The 16805-nt window shown below is 40.1% G+C and overlaps 1 protein-coding gene across 13 annotated transcripts in view; it reads right to left on the bottom strand.

Annotated features, from left to right (window-relative positions):
• Positions 1 to 13852: 13852 nt before the first annotated feature.
• ELMO1 (engulfment and cell motility 1) overlaps positions 13853 to 16805 on the bottom strand; it is a 730817-nt gene continuing 727864 nt past the window's right edge. For all 13 annotated transcript variants that reach the window (XM_027075272.2, XM_053218216.1, XM_053218217.1 and 10 more), the window contains one exon: positions 13853 to 15257. In XM_027075272.2, the coding sequence (XP_026931073.1) occupies positions 15057 to 15257 (201 nt within the window). In that variant the 3' untranslated portion in view covers positions 13853 to 15056. The remainder of the gene's footprint in view (positions 15258 to 16805) is intronic.

Raw genomic sequence — 16805 nt, 5'->3', positions numbered from 1 at the left:
TATATTTTTTACTTTTGTGTACATTTTCCCAAATTCTAATTTACTTCCATCATTTCATTTTAGTCTACTTCAGTGTATTCATTTTTTCAAATTTTCAAATGATATCCTTTTTCTTTTTTTTTCCTTTCCCCTTTTTTCTCTAATCTATCAACCCCTTTTAAACACTCAGACTAAAACAACCTATGATCTAGCATCATTTATTAGATTTTTTGTGTGTGTTTGTTTTTAATATTTTAATTTTAATATTTTTTTAAATTTAATTCTTTTTATTTTAATTTTTCTTTACCTCATTAGTTCCTTTTCTCCCTTCAAAATGACAAAATGAAGGAATTCACCCCAAAAGAAAGAGCAGGAAGAAACGACAGTCAGGGACTTAACCAACACAGATACAAGCAAGATGTCTTAACCAGAATTTAGAATCATGATAATAGGAATACTAGCTGGAGTTGAAAATAGATTACAATCCCTTTCTGTGGAGATAAAGGAGGTAAAATCTAGTCAGGATGAAATAAAAAAAAAAATGCTATAACTGAGCTGCAATCTCGAATGAAGGCCATGGCGGGAGGATGGATGAGGCAGAACAGAGAATCAGTGGTATAGAGGACAAACTTATGGAGAGTAATGAAGCAGGAAAAAAAAGAGGGAGATTAAGGCAAAAGAGCATGATTTAAGAATTAGATAAATCAGTGACTCATTAAAAAGGAACAACATCAGAATAGTAGGGGTTCCAGAAAAGGAAAAGAGAGAAATAGGGGTAGGAGGGTTATGTGAGCAAATGATAGCGGAAAACTTTCCTAACCTGGGGAAAGACACAGCCATCACAATTCAGGAATCACAGAGGACTCCCATTATATTCAACAAAAAAACGACCATCAACAAGGCATATCATAGTCAAATTCACAATATACTCAGGCAAGGAAAGAATCATGAAAGCAACAAGGGAAAAAAAGTCTTTAACTTACAAGGGAAGACACATCAGGTTTGCAGCAGACCTATCCACAGAAACTTGGCAGGCCAGAAAGGAGTGGCAGGATATATTCAATGTGCTGAATCGGAAAAATGTGCAGCCAAGAATTCTTTACCCAGCAAGGCTGTCATTCAAAATAGAAGGAGAGATAAAAAGTTTCCCAGACAAACAAAAATTAAAGGATTTTGTGACCACTAAACCAGCCCTGCAAAAAATTTTGAGGGGGACTCCCTGAAGGGAAAACAAAACAAAACAAAACAAAACAAAACAAAACAAAACAAAAAAGACCAAAAGCAACAAAGACTAGAAAGGACCAGAGAACACCACCAGAAACTCCCAACTCTACAAGCAACATAATGGCAATAAATTCATATCTTTCAGTACTCACTCTAAACGTCAATGGACTAAATGCCCCAATCAAAACACACAGGGTAACAGAATGGATAAGAAAACAAGATCCATCTACATGCTGTTTACAAGAGACCCACTTTATCTAAAGACACTTTCAGATTGAAAGTAAGGGGATGGAGAACCATCTATCATGCTAATGATCAACGAAAGAAAGCCAGAGTAGCCATACTTATATCAGACAATCTAGACTTTAATATAAAGACTGTATCAAGAGATGAAGAAGGGCATTATATCATAATTAAGGGGTCTGTCTACCAAGAAGACCTAACAATTGTAAACATTTATCGCCAAATGTGGAAACACCCAAATATATAAATCAATTAATCACAAACATAAAGAAACTCATTGATAGGAATACCATAGTAGTAGGAGACTTCAACACCCCACTCACAGCAATGGACAGATCATCTAATCAAAAAATCAACAAGGAAACAATGGCTTTGAATGACACACTGGACCAAATGAACTTAACAGATATATTCAGAACATTTCATCCTAAAGCAGCAGAATATACATTCTTCTCCAGTGCACATGGAACATTCTCCAGAATAGACCATATACTGGGACACAAATCAGCCCTCAACAAGTACAAAAAGATTGAGATCACACCATGCATATTTTCATACCACAACACTATGAAACTTGAAATCAATCACAAGAAAAAATTTGGAAAGGTAACAAATATTTGGAGACTAAAGAACATCCTACTAAAGAATGAATGAGCTAACCAAGAAGTTAAAGAGTAAATTGAAAAGTTCTTGGAAGCCAATGAAAATGATAACACCACAACCCAAAACCTCTGGGATGCAGCAAAGGCGGTCATAAGAGGAAAGTATATAGGAATCCAGGCTTTCCTATAGAAGGAAGAAAGATCTCAGATACACAACCTAACCTTACACCTTAAAGAGCTGGAAAAAAAAAAGCAAATAAAACCCAAAAGCAGCAGAAGACAGGAAATAATAAAGATTAGAGTAGAAATTAATGCTATTGAAAGCAAAAAACAAAAACCAAAAAACAAAAAACAGTAGAACAGATCAATGAAACCAGAAGCTGGTTCTTTGAAATAATTAACAAAATTAATAAACCACTAGTCAGTTTGATCAAAAAGAAAAAGGAAAGTACCCAAATAAATAAAATCAAGAAAGAGGAGAGATCACAACCAACACAGCAGAAATAAAAACCATAATAACAGAATATTATGAACAATTATATGCCAATAAAATGGGCAATCTGGAAGAAATGGACAAATTCCTAGAAACATATACACTACCAAAACTGAAACAGGAAGAGGGGTGCCTGGGTGGCTCAGTCAGTTAAGTGGCTGACTTCGGCTCAGGTCATGATCTCACAGTCCGTGAGTTTGAGCCCCGCGTCTGGCTCTGTGCTGACAGCTCAGAGCCTGGAGCCTGTTTCAGATTCTGTGTCTCCCTCTCTCTGACCCTCCCCCACTTGCACTCTGTCTCTCTCTGTCTCAAAAATAAATAAACGTTAAAAAAAACTGAAACAGGAAGAAATAGAAAATTTGAACAGACCCATAACCAGTAAGGAAATCAAATTAGTAATCAAAAATCTCCCAAAAAACAAGAGTCGAGGGCCAGATGGCTTTCCAGGGGAATTCCATCTACTAAACATTTAAGGAGGAGTTAACACCTATTCTCTTGAAGCTGTTTCAAAAAGTAGAAATGGAAGGAAAACTTCCAAACACTTTCTATGAGGCCAGCATTACCTTGATTCCAAAACCAGACAAAGGACCCACTAAAAAGGAGAACTATAGACCAATTTCCCTGATGAACATGGATGCAAAAATCCTCAATAAGATATTAGCCAACCGGATCCAACAATACATTAAAAAAATTATTCACCATGACCAAGTGGGATTTATACCTGGGATGCAGGGCTGGTTCAATATCCACAAAACAGTCAATGTGATTCATCACATCAATAAAAGAAAGGACAAGAACCATATGATCCTCTCAATAGGTGCAGAGAAGGCATTTGACAAAATACAGCATCCTTTCTTGATAAAAACCCTCAAGAAAGTAGGGATAGAAGGAGCATACCTCAAGATCATAAAAGCCATATATGAAAGACCCAATGCTAATATCATCCTCAATGGGGAAAAAATGAGAGCTTACCTCCTAAGGTCAGGAACAAGACAGGGATGTCCACTCTCGCCACTGTTATTTGACATAGTATTGGAAGTCTTAGCCTCTGCAATCAGACAACACAAAGAAATAAAAGGCATCCAAATCAGCCAGAAGGAGGTCAGACTTTCACTCTTTGCAGATGACATGATACTCTATATGAAAAACCGAAAAGATTCCACCAAAAAACTGCTGAATTGATTCATGAATTCAGCAAAGTTACAGGATATAAAATCAATGCACAGAACTCGGTTTTATTCCTATACACCAACAATGAAGCAACAGAAAGAGAAATCAAGGAATTGATCCCATTTACAGTTGCACAAAAAAACCATAAAAAAGCTAGGAATAAATCTAACCAAATAGGTGAAAAATCTATACACTGAAAACTATAGAAAGCTTATGAAAGAACTTGAAGAAGACACAAAAAAATGGAAAAAGATTCCATGCTCCTGGATAGGAAGAACAAATATTGTTAAAATGTCGATACTACCCAAAGCAATCTACATATTCAATGCAATCCCTATCAAAATAACACCAGCATTCTTCACAGAGCTAGAACAAATCATCCTAAAATTTGTATGGAACCAGAAAAGACCCCGAATAGCCAAAGCAATCATGAAAAAGAAAACAAAAACAGGAGACATCACAATCCCGGACTTCAAGCTATACTACAAAGCTGTAATCATCAAGACAGCATGGTACTGGCACAAAAACAGACATTCAGATCAATGGAACAGAATAGAGAACCCAGAAATGGACCCACAAACGTATGGCCAACTCATCTTTGACAAAGCAGGAAAGAATATCCAATGGAATGAAGACAGTCTCTTCAGCAAGTGGTGCTGGGAAAACTGGACAGTGACATACACAAGAATGAACCTGGACCACTTTCTTATACCAAACACAAAAATAAACTCAAAATGGATGAAAGACCTAAATGTAAGACAGGAAGCCATCAAAATCCCGTCAGAGAAAACAGGCAACAACCTCTTTGATTTGGCCACAGCAACTTCTTACTCAACATGTCTCTGGAGGCAAGGGAAACAAAAGCAAAAATGAACTATTTGGACCACATCAAAATAAAAAGCTTCTGCAGAGCGAAGGAAACAATCAGCAAAACAAAAAGGCAACCTACAGAATTGGAGAAGATATTTGAAAAGGACATATCAGATAAAGGGTTAGTATCTTTGATAAAGAACTTATCAAACTCAACACCCAAAAAAGCAAAAAATCCAGTGAAGAAATGGACAAAAGACATGAATAGACACTTCACCAAAGAAGACATCCAGATGGCGGACAGACACATGAAAAAATGCTCCACATCACTCATCATCAGGGAAATACAAATCAAAACCACAATGAGATACCACCTTACACTTGTCAGAATGGCTAACATTAACAACTCAGACAACGACAGATGTTGGCGAGTATGGAGAGAAAGAGGATCTCTTTTGCATTTCTGGTGGGAATGCAAGCTGGTGCAGCCACTCTGGAAGACAGTATGGAGGATCCTCAAAAAATTAGAAAATAGAACTACCCTACAACCCTGCAATTGCACTACTAGGTATTTATCCAAGGGATACAGGGGTGCTGTTTCAAAGGGACACATGCATCCCAATGTTTATGGCAGCACTATCAACAATAGCCAAAGTATGGAAAGAGCCCAAATGTCCATCAACTAATGAATGGATAAAGAAAATGTGGTGTGTACACACACACACACACACACACACACACACACACACAATGGAGTATTACTCAGCAATCAAAAAGCATGAAATCTTGCCATTTGCAACTATGTGGATGGAACTAGGGGGTATTATGCTAAGCGAAACTAGTCAGTCAGAGAAAGAAAAATATCATATGACTTCACTCATATGATGACTTTAAGACACAGAACAGATGAACATAAGGGAAGGGAAGCAAAAATAATATAAAAACAGGGAGGGAGACAAAACATAAGGGACTCTTAAATATGGAGAACAAACAGAGGGTTACTGGAGGGGTTGTGGGAGGGAGGATGGGCTAAATGGGTAGGGTGCTTAAGGAATATACTCCTGAAATCATTGTTGCACTATATGCTAACTAATTTGGATGTAAATTAAAAAAAATAAAATAAAATACATCTACTCCTACTATTCTATAAGCTACTTTTTTAGTTAACGTTTTTTAAATTTACTTTTTATTTTTTTATTTTCAAGTTACTTAACATACAGTGTAGTCTTGGCTTCAGGAGTAGAACCCAGCGATTCATCTCTTACATATGACACCCAGTGTTCATCCCCAAAAGTTCCCTCCTTAATGCCCATCACCCATTTAACCCACTCCCCCACCCCCTCCAGCAACCCTCAGTTTGTTCTCTGTATTTAAGAGTCTTATGATTTGCTTCCCTCTGTGTTTTTATCTCATTTTTCCTTCTCTTCCCCTATGTTCATCTGTTAAGTTTCTCAAATTCCACATGAGTGAAATTATATACCTGTCTCTCTCTGCTTGACTTATTTCGCTTAGTATAATACCCTCCACAACGCTGCAAATGGCAAGATTTCATCCTTTTTCATTGCCAAGTAGTGTATGTATGTATATATGTTTGTATGTATGTATATATATATACACCACATCTTCTTTATCCATTCATCAGTTAATGGGCATTTGGGTTTCTTCTATAATTTGGCTATTGTTGATACTGCTATAAACATTGGGGTGCCTGTGCCCCTTCAAATCAGCATTTTTGTATCCTTTGGATAAATTCCTAGTAGTGCAATTGCTGGGTCATAGGGTAGTTCTATTTTAATTTTTTTGCACAACTTCCACAGTGTTTTCCAGAGTGGCTGCACCAGTTTGCGTTCCCACCAACAGTGCAATAGGGTTTCCTTTTCTCCACATCCTCACCAACGGGTGTTGTTTCCTGAGTTGTTAATTTTAGTCATTCTGACTGGTGTGAGGTGGTAACTCATTGTGGTTTTGATTTGTATGTTCCTGACGAAGAGTGGTTATTGACATCTTTCCTTCTAATGAAACACTTCATATAGTTTTGAGAACCAGTCATGTGCCATGGTAGAAATGGATGTCGCATAAATTATTTAATCCTGAGGTTTTAAAGTTTTATTTTTAAACACCGGAATCCCTTCTCAAAACAAAAGCATACACAGCAGCTTCGCGTGTAAAACAGATAAAGCAAAACAAACAGAGCAGCTCTGTTTGATGAGAATTACAAGGTCAGAGTCAGTCATATTTTGAAAACTTTGTAGATATATTTGCCAAATTTTTTCTCCGGGAAGATTGTGAAAGCCTGTTTCATTATCATTTGTCATCGTTGAATGTATAAAAATTTCGTTGACAAAATTCTGTCTTAAGGTATTAATAATATGCCTTTTAAAATTATTTGTGACCATGAACTTTTTCTTTTTTCAGTGTCTATTCATGATTCTTTAAGGGTTTACTTACTCTCATTGTTAGCCCACATTTCTTTTGGGTTATTCTGTGTTGGGTTATTCTGTTTTTCTTATTGACTCATTTACATATTAAGAGAAAGAACATGTAATCATATAGCCATTTGCCAATGTAGTAGGCCAAATAGGCATCTCATTTTAATGTGTATTTCTTCACTTTGTATGGCGGTGAATATTTTTTCATTACTATACTCATCATTCACCTTATATCTTTTTAGTTGCCTGTTGATATCCTTTTCACATTTTTCAATTGGAGCATTCATTTTTTGGGTGCTCCTTCTGTTATTTATTATTGAGTTGACTTAGTTTTCTTTATTACATTTTTCTTCTATTGATAGGGAAGTCCCACATTTTCATTTCTAATATTTTCAATAGTTAATCCTCAATTTCTAATATGCAGAATTGATTTAAAGCCTAAAGATGATCAGTATTCCTAAAATACTGAAAAATAAAAGATTAAAATGTTTCCAGTTACATTATGCCCTTTAATTTTATATTATATTCTTTTTCTGTATTTTAATTTCATGTTGTTTTAATACACCTTGAATTAGTTGTTACTATTGACTTTTACACAGCCCTTTGCTGTTAGATTTGCCCCCAACACTTTCCGTTTTCTTTTCACTCTTAGAGATCATCTGCCTGTGACAAAAACATTAGTTTTTTTTTTCACTCTTGATTGTCATTTTAACTGGAAATCGATTTCTAGTTTATAATCTTCCACTTACTATGGATGGCTTCCAAGTGTTGTTTTACCTTTGATTCTGAGCACAACTTTTTAATAGCATTTGCTTTTCCTATGGAAATCCCCCTTGGCTCATAGAGGGTCATACCCAGAAGAGCTTTTCATTTATGTCTGCCAGGAGTCCAGCTCTGACCAGCCCAGGACCATGTTTTATGTTAGTCTTTCAAGTGGGCATTCTAGAACACATAGAAGCGGTATAAACGTGAACCCTAAAATCACATAAGTCACAGGCTGAAGGTTTCAAGATCTTATGTTGTCCTGTACCAATGGATAGATTTCTTTCCCCTTCTAACCTGCAACAGAGCCCTCTCAGGAGCCTGGCTTTTATGGGAAGAGCTCAGTTCCATCACTCATCTGGCTTGCACATGACCCCTGGTATCCAACCCCGCCTGGACATGAGAGCCCACACCCTTGTCAAGGCATCAACACCCTTAGCCACAGCTCATTGCTTCCGATTTCAGTTCTCTCTTCATCGTGGGCACCCGTGGATTTCTTTCTTTAATACAAGCTAAAATAAATACATTTAACCTCGTTTTTATTGTATTCAAGTTTTTTGTTGCATTTAAAGTAATTTTGGGGAGAGGATGTGTTCTATATTGTCATGGAGCCGGAAATCCTTTATACTTACTTTCTGCCTTACGTTATAATGATTTTCTTTGCTGACAACTATACAGTTAATTTTGAACGTATTCCTCAGATATCTGAATAGTGTACATTTATTGTAGATTATATATATTGAAATATCTACTGAATCCAGTTAATCATCTTAGTTAAAGCCTAATACCATTATTTAAGGTCTCTACATAAAGTATGGTGTTCATCAATTCTCTTGTGTTTATAATAGTCTTGGTTTGTGTATTTCAGGACAGTTTTATTTGGCATTAGACATTCTTGTCAGTTACATCAACATAGCAAATTGTACCAGTGTCAAAGAGAATTACAAAATAACTTTCATTGTCCACAGCCTTTTATCTTCTATTTTACTTGCCTGACATTTATTTGCTCCTTCCTTGCCATCTTCTCTCCCCATGTGCACCACTGTGACTCTGAATTTGCTGGTATATCTATCTCTGTATTTTCAATTACCCCCTATCTTTTTTTTTAAAGGCGGAGTATCTTATAACTAGCAATTTGTCCAGATTTTGCTTTTTCTGGTAGCCTGAGGAAGATTTGGTCTTACATCTATTTTTGTATTTGTACATTAGACTTCAAAAATGTATTCTTTTGCCTTTTATTTCTGTCCTTGCAATGATGGTTAAACTTCACCTCTTACAGTGCCCATGTCTATAATCTCTGTGGGACTCGGTCTGATCCTAGAAATTTGACTGACTGGCATGGTCAGCCTTCTGAAAAGTGAAGCACCTCTGACACAGGTTCTGCCTGATTGCCCTGCCTCCAGACCCACACTTCTTCAAACTGTGTTTTGTGCTGCTGCTGGTATGAGTGTGGTGATATCAAAATGCAAATCTGGTCCTGCCAATTCTCCTACGTGTATATGTCAGTGGTCCCAGCTCACATACAGAATACATTTACATGGGGCCCCTGGGTGGCTCAGTCGGTTGAGTGTCCAACTTCGGCTCAGTGCATGATCTCAGTTCATGAGTTTGAGCCCCATGTCCAGCTCTCTGCTGTCAGTGCAGAGCCCACATCGGATCCTCTTCTATCCCTCCCCCCTGGTTGTCTCTCTCCCTCTTTCTAAATAAATAAGTAAACTTACAAAAATAAAAGAATACACTTGCAGCTGCTTAGCATGTCATTCAAGGTCCGTCACCCTCTTTCCCAAGCTTGTCTCCTACTGTTCTCTCTCCCATGCTCATCTCTGTTCCAGCCATAACACGTTTCCTCTTTCTAGGGCCTCATACTCTTACCTCTTCCGGGAATGCCCTTTATCAATTATTTCAGAAAGTATTGATGGAGTCCAGTTAGATGCCTGGCACTGTGCTAAGGTAGTGGACAAGAGTGGTGAGAACAATCAGCCTGGTTCCTCCTTCACTGAACTCCTGGCTAGTGGGGAAGGCAGTGAAAGCCTCAAACAATTGTGACAGGGTAAGGAGAGGTGTCTGTGGGAGCACAGAGGAGTCCCCAGCCCTGACTTTGGGACCTAGGGAATAATTTCCAGGGAAAGCGATGACCAAAGTGAGGTTCAAAGGACAAGTAGGGAGTGAGCTTGGCCTTCTTTCCCTTATCACCTGGTGGCTTCCTGTCCCCCCTCCAAGTCTGCCAGACCTCACTTCCTCTGGGCGGGGGCAGTTAGTTCCTGTTTCAAGTGCTAGCTCAGTATATTGTACATTATGGTCTCCTTAGCCAGGGATTGTATTCATTTGCTTCTCTTTCCCGTTTCAGGCTATGAGCTTTTTGAAGGCAGAGTCTACTTCTCATTTATTTTTATATCCCTTTGCAGTGTGCTTGGTGCATAGAGAGTGCCCAAAGGAAGTCTTGTGGAATTTGATTCCTGGACCCTGCTCCTCCTGCCCAGCACCTCTTCTGGCCATGGCTTCACTCCATGCTTTCTGAACCTCTTTCTTTGTCCAACCCTTCCTCAGTTGCTCTACTCCCAGGATCCTCTTCCGATTCTTCTGTCACTTTGTCCCTAAACCCCCTCCAGCACCCAGATGGTCCCTTCTCTGGCACCTGTTTGCTTCCATCTTTCAAGGGACTGTAGGGGCAACCCGTTTCTTCTGCAAAACAGAAAGACAGACAAATAGCACCTGCTAAGAGATGTCTATTGAAGGGATAAGTGCTTTTGATAGCACGTCTCCTCCAAAATTTGGTGCCAGGGAAAGGTTGTTTTCTTGTGATGGAATAAAACTTTTCCTTTTACTAAGAACATGAGAGCTATACATCCCAGTTGGCTTCCTTATTTACACCAGCTTCCAGGAGGAAATTCAGATTTAGCGTTCAAGTTGGCAACTCTCTTTACATGATGTTTCTGGTAGAATTATTTCCTTCCTTCATCTGGCTCTGTTCTAATTATTTTTGTGAATTAAAAAAACCTACTTAACTTGAAGTGTTCATTTTACATTTCGATGTCAGAAAACATGTAATTACATTAAGAGAAAAATTTAGAGTAGAACTGTATTTTCATATGGGATTATACCATACCTCCTTTCCCCCAAATTTATTTTAAATTGTGGTTTTACGGCAAGTCACAGAAATCCTTATTTCAAGAAGTATGTTACAATTTTCCATTTTTCCTTCCTTTCTCTCCTTCGCTCTTTTATCTTTCTCAGAAAGCAGGCTGCATTGGTTGAAACACATCATTTTGTTTGAGCTATAATAGAGATGGTTTGCTCACACCAGAGGAAAGAAAGGGGTGGGAGGGAAGGGGAGGGAGAGGGACTTACTTCTTTAACACTGATGGTTCTAGCCGCCCCATCCACAGTATTCTCAAGTAATGAGATTTCCATGTTATTAATGAGGTAAGCAGCCTCACAGTGGTTAAATGACTGTCTCAAGATTTTCTTTCTTTGTTTGGAGAAGTCCAACAAACTCAGTTTATGATCTCATCTTCTTATCATTTCCTAAAATCTCCTGTCCCTCCTCTCTTCCTGATTTTAGAGGCAAACAGCTCTGTTATCTGCTTATTCATTCCAGAAGCCCAGGAGTCCTTTGCATTCTTTTCTCTCCATGACTTCAGAGACAGCTATCCTGCTTCTTCAATACCTTTGCTCTCCTCTTTGCCATCGCCTGTACCGGAGTCTGGGCACAGTGGTTCTGGCTTGAGACTATTTCCATTCACTTTTTGCTAACATCTCTGCTTTCAATTTCTCCTGCTCCTGTCTTTCCCCTACTTGGGTGTTTTGTCATTGCGATATTTCCGAATGGTATATCTGACAACATCCCTCCTCTGACTGCGCTCTCTTGCCCTCAAGTAAAAGTCCCCTGCAAGCTATGTCATGACTTTCACGATTTGTGTCTCACTCCTCTGCAGTAGTCTCTCCCATATACATCCTACATACCAGTCACACCTAGTGACTTATGGCTTTGTGAACGGTCACGGGTTTTCATCCTTCCATGCCCTGTACACTTTGCTCTGCCTGGAGCGTTTGTCTCTTGCATGGGGAACAACTGCTCTCTTTTGAGACCAGACTCAAATATCTATTCTTTTCTTGCTTTACTTAATCCCGTTATCAAAAGTGTTGAGCACAAGCTCCTTTCTAGTTCTCGACCTTGTACATATTTATATAGTACTATTTGTCACACTGTGCTGCAATTATTTGCTTTGTATTTGACTAGCTTGATTATACATTTCTGATCTTACAGATTTCGTTCTTATTTTTGCAAACTCTAGATTTACATATCTTATTCTTGTTATATTCCTAGTGCTTAGCTCTAAGCACTTTTTTTTTTATTAGGGTATGGATATTTCATTTCCTTCAAGCCAAAGGTTTATATTAATTGTAAAATATCACATAACTATAACAAAATGGATGAAAGGAATGTATGTCATTGGAATACCTGCTGAGTTCATTGTAAGAGGAGGTTGTAGGACATGCTTTACTTGAGAATTGGAAGATGGCTTAGGATGGATTTGCAAATAGACTCAAGAAACATTAGTCTGGTACTTTTCCTTTGCAACAACTGTTAGGTTTTTCTACCCTTATAAGTAGTTGAGTCTGAGGGGGCCAATTAATTATCCTTCCTGCTTTAGGTTCTAAATAAAAAATTAGACAGGAATTAAAATATCAGCAATGACCAGTTTTATTGCAGGTAAAGCTGAACTGGGAAATGCGGTGTAGACCGGATGATAAAATTGGGCTTCCTACTTTACCCCTCCCTGGCTTTGGCCAATTCATCCATCCAGGCTTGGAAACCTGAGGCCGCAGGGGCTGAGCTGGAGGGGAAGGTTTGCTGTGTGGGAAGCGTTGTCAGTCAAGACACACAAGATGAGCTGTCCAAATATTGACAGCAAGCCTGCTTCATATTGTTGCAAAATGAAAAAATGATGTCATACTCTGGATCTCATCCATCCGCAGAGGAAGGAGGTCTAAGGAGAGTTAGGAGAGTGCTCTCTTCACAGTCGAGAAAGGGTTAGTTTCCATTTAATGTACCAAAGCACGAGTGCCAAAAAAGACAGGGGCTGGTTCTTCCCAGCAAGGGTTCTAGGACAGATCAGTCTCTTAAACCTGGAGTCAGGACCTCAGATACCTTGATCCAAAGAATTCCCCTTTCAAGGACAGATCTGGTAACTTCAAAGTAAAAATAGTATGACTCTGTCTACTTTCTTTTACCTAGTATTTATCATTTTATCATGATGATGGCTGGATCAATAAGTGTGCCTGACAGGAAGGACAGGTGGGTTAACGTCATTAATGCTTAATGACAAAGGAAGCATCTACTTGACAGTCAAGTATGAGTGTTCTGATGGGAAGCATAATCGCCTGTGAATTACTATGGATTCTAAAGGACTTTTTTTCCCCTGCAATTTATGGAGGGCTCTGGACCATGTCACCTCAACTCAAGTCAGTCTGTAATTGCACATCTTGATGATGGTAAAGAGCAGTGACCTGAAGGCATCTAACACTTCTGCGGCAAGCCCAGAGTGACTTGTGCTGCAACCATGCTTAATTTGCACGCTTGGACCTTTCTGACATCCCTTCCGGCCCTCGGAGTTTATGATCCAGATACACCTCCAGTGGAAACTGACCTCAGAAAAATCCTTTGCTGGGCTCTGACCCATATCTTATTAACTCATAGTTAGGCTTATTTAGTTTTGACTTAATTTATTTCCAGTCCATGGGTTTGCATTCTTTTTCATAGCTAAATGTGCTCCCTCAAAGTATGATGTGTTGAATTTGGCCAGTTCTATACATTGTACAATGGTAAGGAAGAAAAAAATAAAAGAGGAAAAGTCCTGGTCAGGAGGCAACAGTGTAACATAAATAGCCATATTTTCACATAGTGGGTCTGATTTTCTCTATCAGTTGAGATGATCTTAGAAATAACATTCCTTATTGAGAGTCTACAGTGACATAGCAGTGGTTAAGTCCCCTCAGCCAGTGGGGGACGTGAATCACCTGATTCTGAGGGCTGGGGTGGGGCCAAAGATGCCACATTTCTGACAAGCTCACGAGTGAAGCTTATGACCGAGTAGCAAGCACCTAAGTTAACCAAATCAAAACACAGGCTCCCCAACTCATCACAATTAATTTTATTCCACAGCATGTGTAAGGGAATGTTATTCTCAGGAAGATGTTTAGGATTAAAATAATAATTAAAAAAAACCTTGAAAGTACACACATTTATGTATCTCTTCTTTTCATTAAATATATATCTGTTTGGCAAAAAAATGTTAGACTCTTTTGTACAAAAACAAAGCAAAAAAAAAAAAAAAAACAAAAAAACAAAAAAACAACAACCCCAAACCCTTGCAAGTTGTCAATACTTGTAATAATTACAGTGATGTAAACTTGGATGTCTGACAGCTTGACCATCCCGTGGAGCCTGTTTGCAGCAGAACCCCCAGCACAAGGTAACACCAAACCTTTAGACAGGGGCCGCCTGCCACAGAGGCATTAGGTTTAGTATATTAGAGATGGGGACGACAACTGATTTCACCATTTGTGCTTTCAGCGAAGGGGCCGGAAGGGTGTGAGGCATGAAGAAGGCAGGTGTGGGCTGGGGCAGAGAGAGGACACCCAAGACTAGCTGGCGAGGAAGGAAGGTAGGTCACAGTCACAGTGCAGATGTGAAGTGGGCATGGGACCTGGGACTGTGTCCGGGAGACCCGGTGCTGGCGAAAGCTAGGACGAGGCTGCTGCTGCTGCTCTTGGGACCAGAGAGGAACAGCACGAGGCAAAGGCCTGGACGGAGGAGGGAAGGGATTTGGAAGCTATTTCAATTCACACGGAACTGGTGGTGTGAGCGGACTCTAGAGAGAAAGGGAACGAGGAGGTGGTGTTTGGTCTTCTTGAGAAGCTAGGCTGTTTCTTCCAGACGCAAGCACTGGGGCACTCCCTTCCGTCTGGCGGGCAGGTTTGGGGGCAGTCTGGAGCTGCCGGCTTACACATTCCGGGGAGGGAGGATGTGCCTGATGGGGGATAGGACGGAAGGGCCCTTTGGATCTCTTATTGGCGGTGGGTTTTGCTCTGCTCCCACCAGTAGACTGTAGCATGGGAAGTGACCTAAAGCAATGGAGTCTAGAAACAGAATCAGGGCAGTGAGCAGGATGCCAGTTAGGGGCAGAAGAACGCTGGGGCTAGAGGTGAGGCCAAAGAAAGTGTTGACCCACAGCTTCTCTTGACCGCGAGAGGGTTCCAAGGCGTGGGTGTGTTTTCATTCTTCTCTCCCATTAGCTAGATTTTCCAGTTTTGGAGGGGGTGCTTCTGGGCCTGGCCACTTCAGTTACAGTCATAGACGAAGTCATAGTTGCTGGGCTCCTTGGGGATGGGTGGAGGTGCGTCGGGGATCTGAATGTTTTCCAAGTCGAGGAGGCGGAGCTTGATTTCCATGCTGAGTAGGGTGTCCAAGTCATTCCGGGTCAGCTCACTCATCATGTCTTTCCCCAGCAGCGCATTCAGCCCATCTGTCCAGATACAGTACTGGTGGAAAAGGAGGCGACAAGTATAACTACTGATGACAATCACAAGTGTGGTAACAATGGTTAACACTGATTATTCAACATGGGCTAGGCTCTGGAGAAGGTGCTTTGCCTAGATCATCATTTCATAGAGTTGACACTTCTGTTATCATCTCTGTTTTGCAGTCAAGGGAACCAAGGCCCTGAGAGGCTGAGCAACTTGGTAGCAGGTAGTGGGATTCGAACCCAGGCAATCTGACTCTAGTGTCTGCATGCTTCCATGCAAATAATGCCTTCTTACATAATAGCAGGAGGATTTCGGATCTGCATGACTTTGCAACATGACGTCTCTAACATCCCACCAGTGAGTTTGATTTTAAGCTTTTGGTACAATATATTCCAACACTACTGCGCTCGGCATTACATTGAGCTTGCTTCTTTCCTGACTACAAGCATGGTTCCTAGTCTAGTGGCTAATCTCTGCCTCTCCTACGTGATTCCTAACACTCACTATGACAGTCCACACCTGCCCTGGAGCCACAGGTAGTCCCACCTTTGCATTTCTCAGCAAAAGCGCTGCCCAATGTCTGGTGGACAAAATGGCTAAAATTATTGGGTGATTTTCATGGGAGGTGGGTTGGCTGTCTGTCTCTTCTGCCTGAGTCTTCAGTTTCCAGAGCTTTTCTCCTCCATATCTCTGAAGCCTGGTTCCTGGGGACGTGGCTTTTCTGGGAAGGCCCTCCAGAGCACCGAACTAAGAATTTTATTCTTCCTTTCTCATTAAAAGGAACGATGCTCTTTGTTTCTCCAGTTGACTGTGAACTCCTTGAGGGAAGAAACTGTACCTTGTTTATCTGAGGACCTGCTTTGTTCTTGTCAGCTTCCCTCCCAGGGGCTGTAAGTTGGGGACATGGTATTAGAGCCATGATACCTGGTGGAAGGACTAGCTTCTGCTGCCAGAATCTGAGAAAACCGCCTGCATTCTGGATGCTGTGTTCTTCTCACCTTTTAGGATATTCTAGTCCTACGGAGGATCTCTGTGATACCAATTGCTCTGCTCCTACTGTCAGACTAGTCTTCCTTCTAGAACATGCTCTAGATTCCCCTTTGTCCTGCACTCACTCAGTCAAGTGACAATTCCAGACCCTACTTAGCTTGTCCTTTGCAGTGTGGTTACCTGGGCTGTGGTGAGGAATATAACATATCTCAACATGAAAGGTACTACAAGACTGCAAGGACTTTACAAATCTTAAGTCACAGTGATATGGAAGTCTCACCATGGTACCCACCGATGGCACCACTTTCTCAGCTGAGGAGAAGCACCATGGCTGTATTATGAGGTTGTATGTCTTGGTAGTGCAGCCCTGAACTGTAGAACTTTGCCTTGGCTATGTGATCTCTGCCAAAGCATTTAACCCATCTAAATATCAGTTGAGCGCTAAGAGATCTCTGGAAGTATTAATGTCCTCAGTAATACCTTAGATAGATTCTGAACTCATCTAAACATCCATTTCCACATAAATAGCTTTGATAAAAATAGATACTGAGATCCTACCCTGGAGATCATGAA

Source organism: Acinonyx jubatus, chromosome A2 (genome assembly GCF_027475565.1).
Source record: "Acinonyx jubatus isolate Ajub_Pintada_27869175 chromosome A2, VMU_Ajub_asm_v1.0, whole genome shotgun sequence".
In the NCBI taxonomy this organism is placed as follows: domain Eukaryota; kingdom Metazoa; phylum Chordata; class Mammalia; order Carnivora; family Felidae; genus Acinonyx; species Acinonyx jubatus.
The sequence above is the reverse complement of the archived record's forward strand: the minus strand, read 5'-3'. Positions and strand labels throughout refer to the sequence as shown.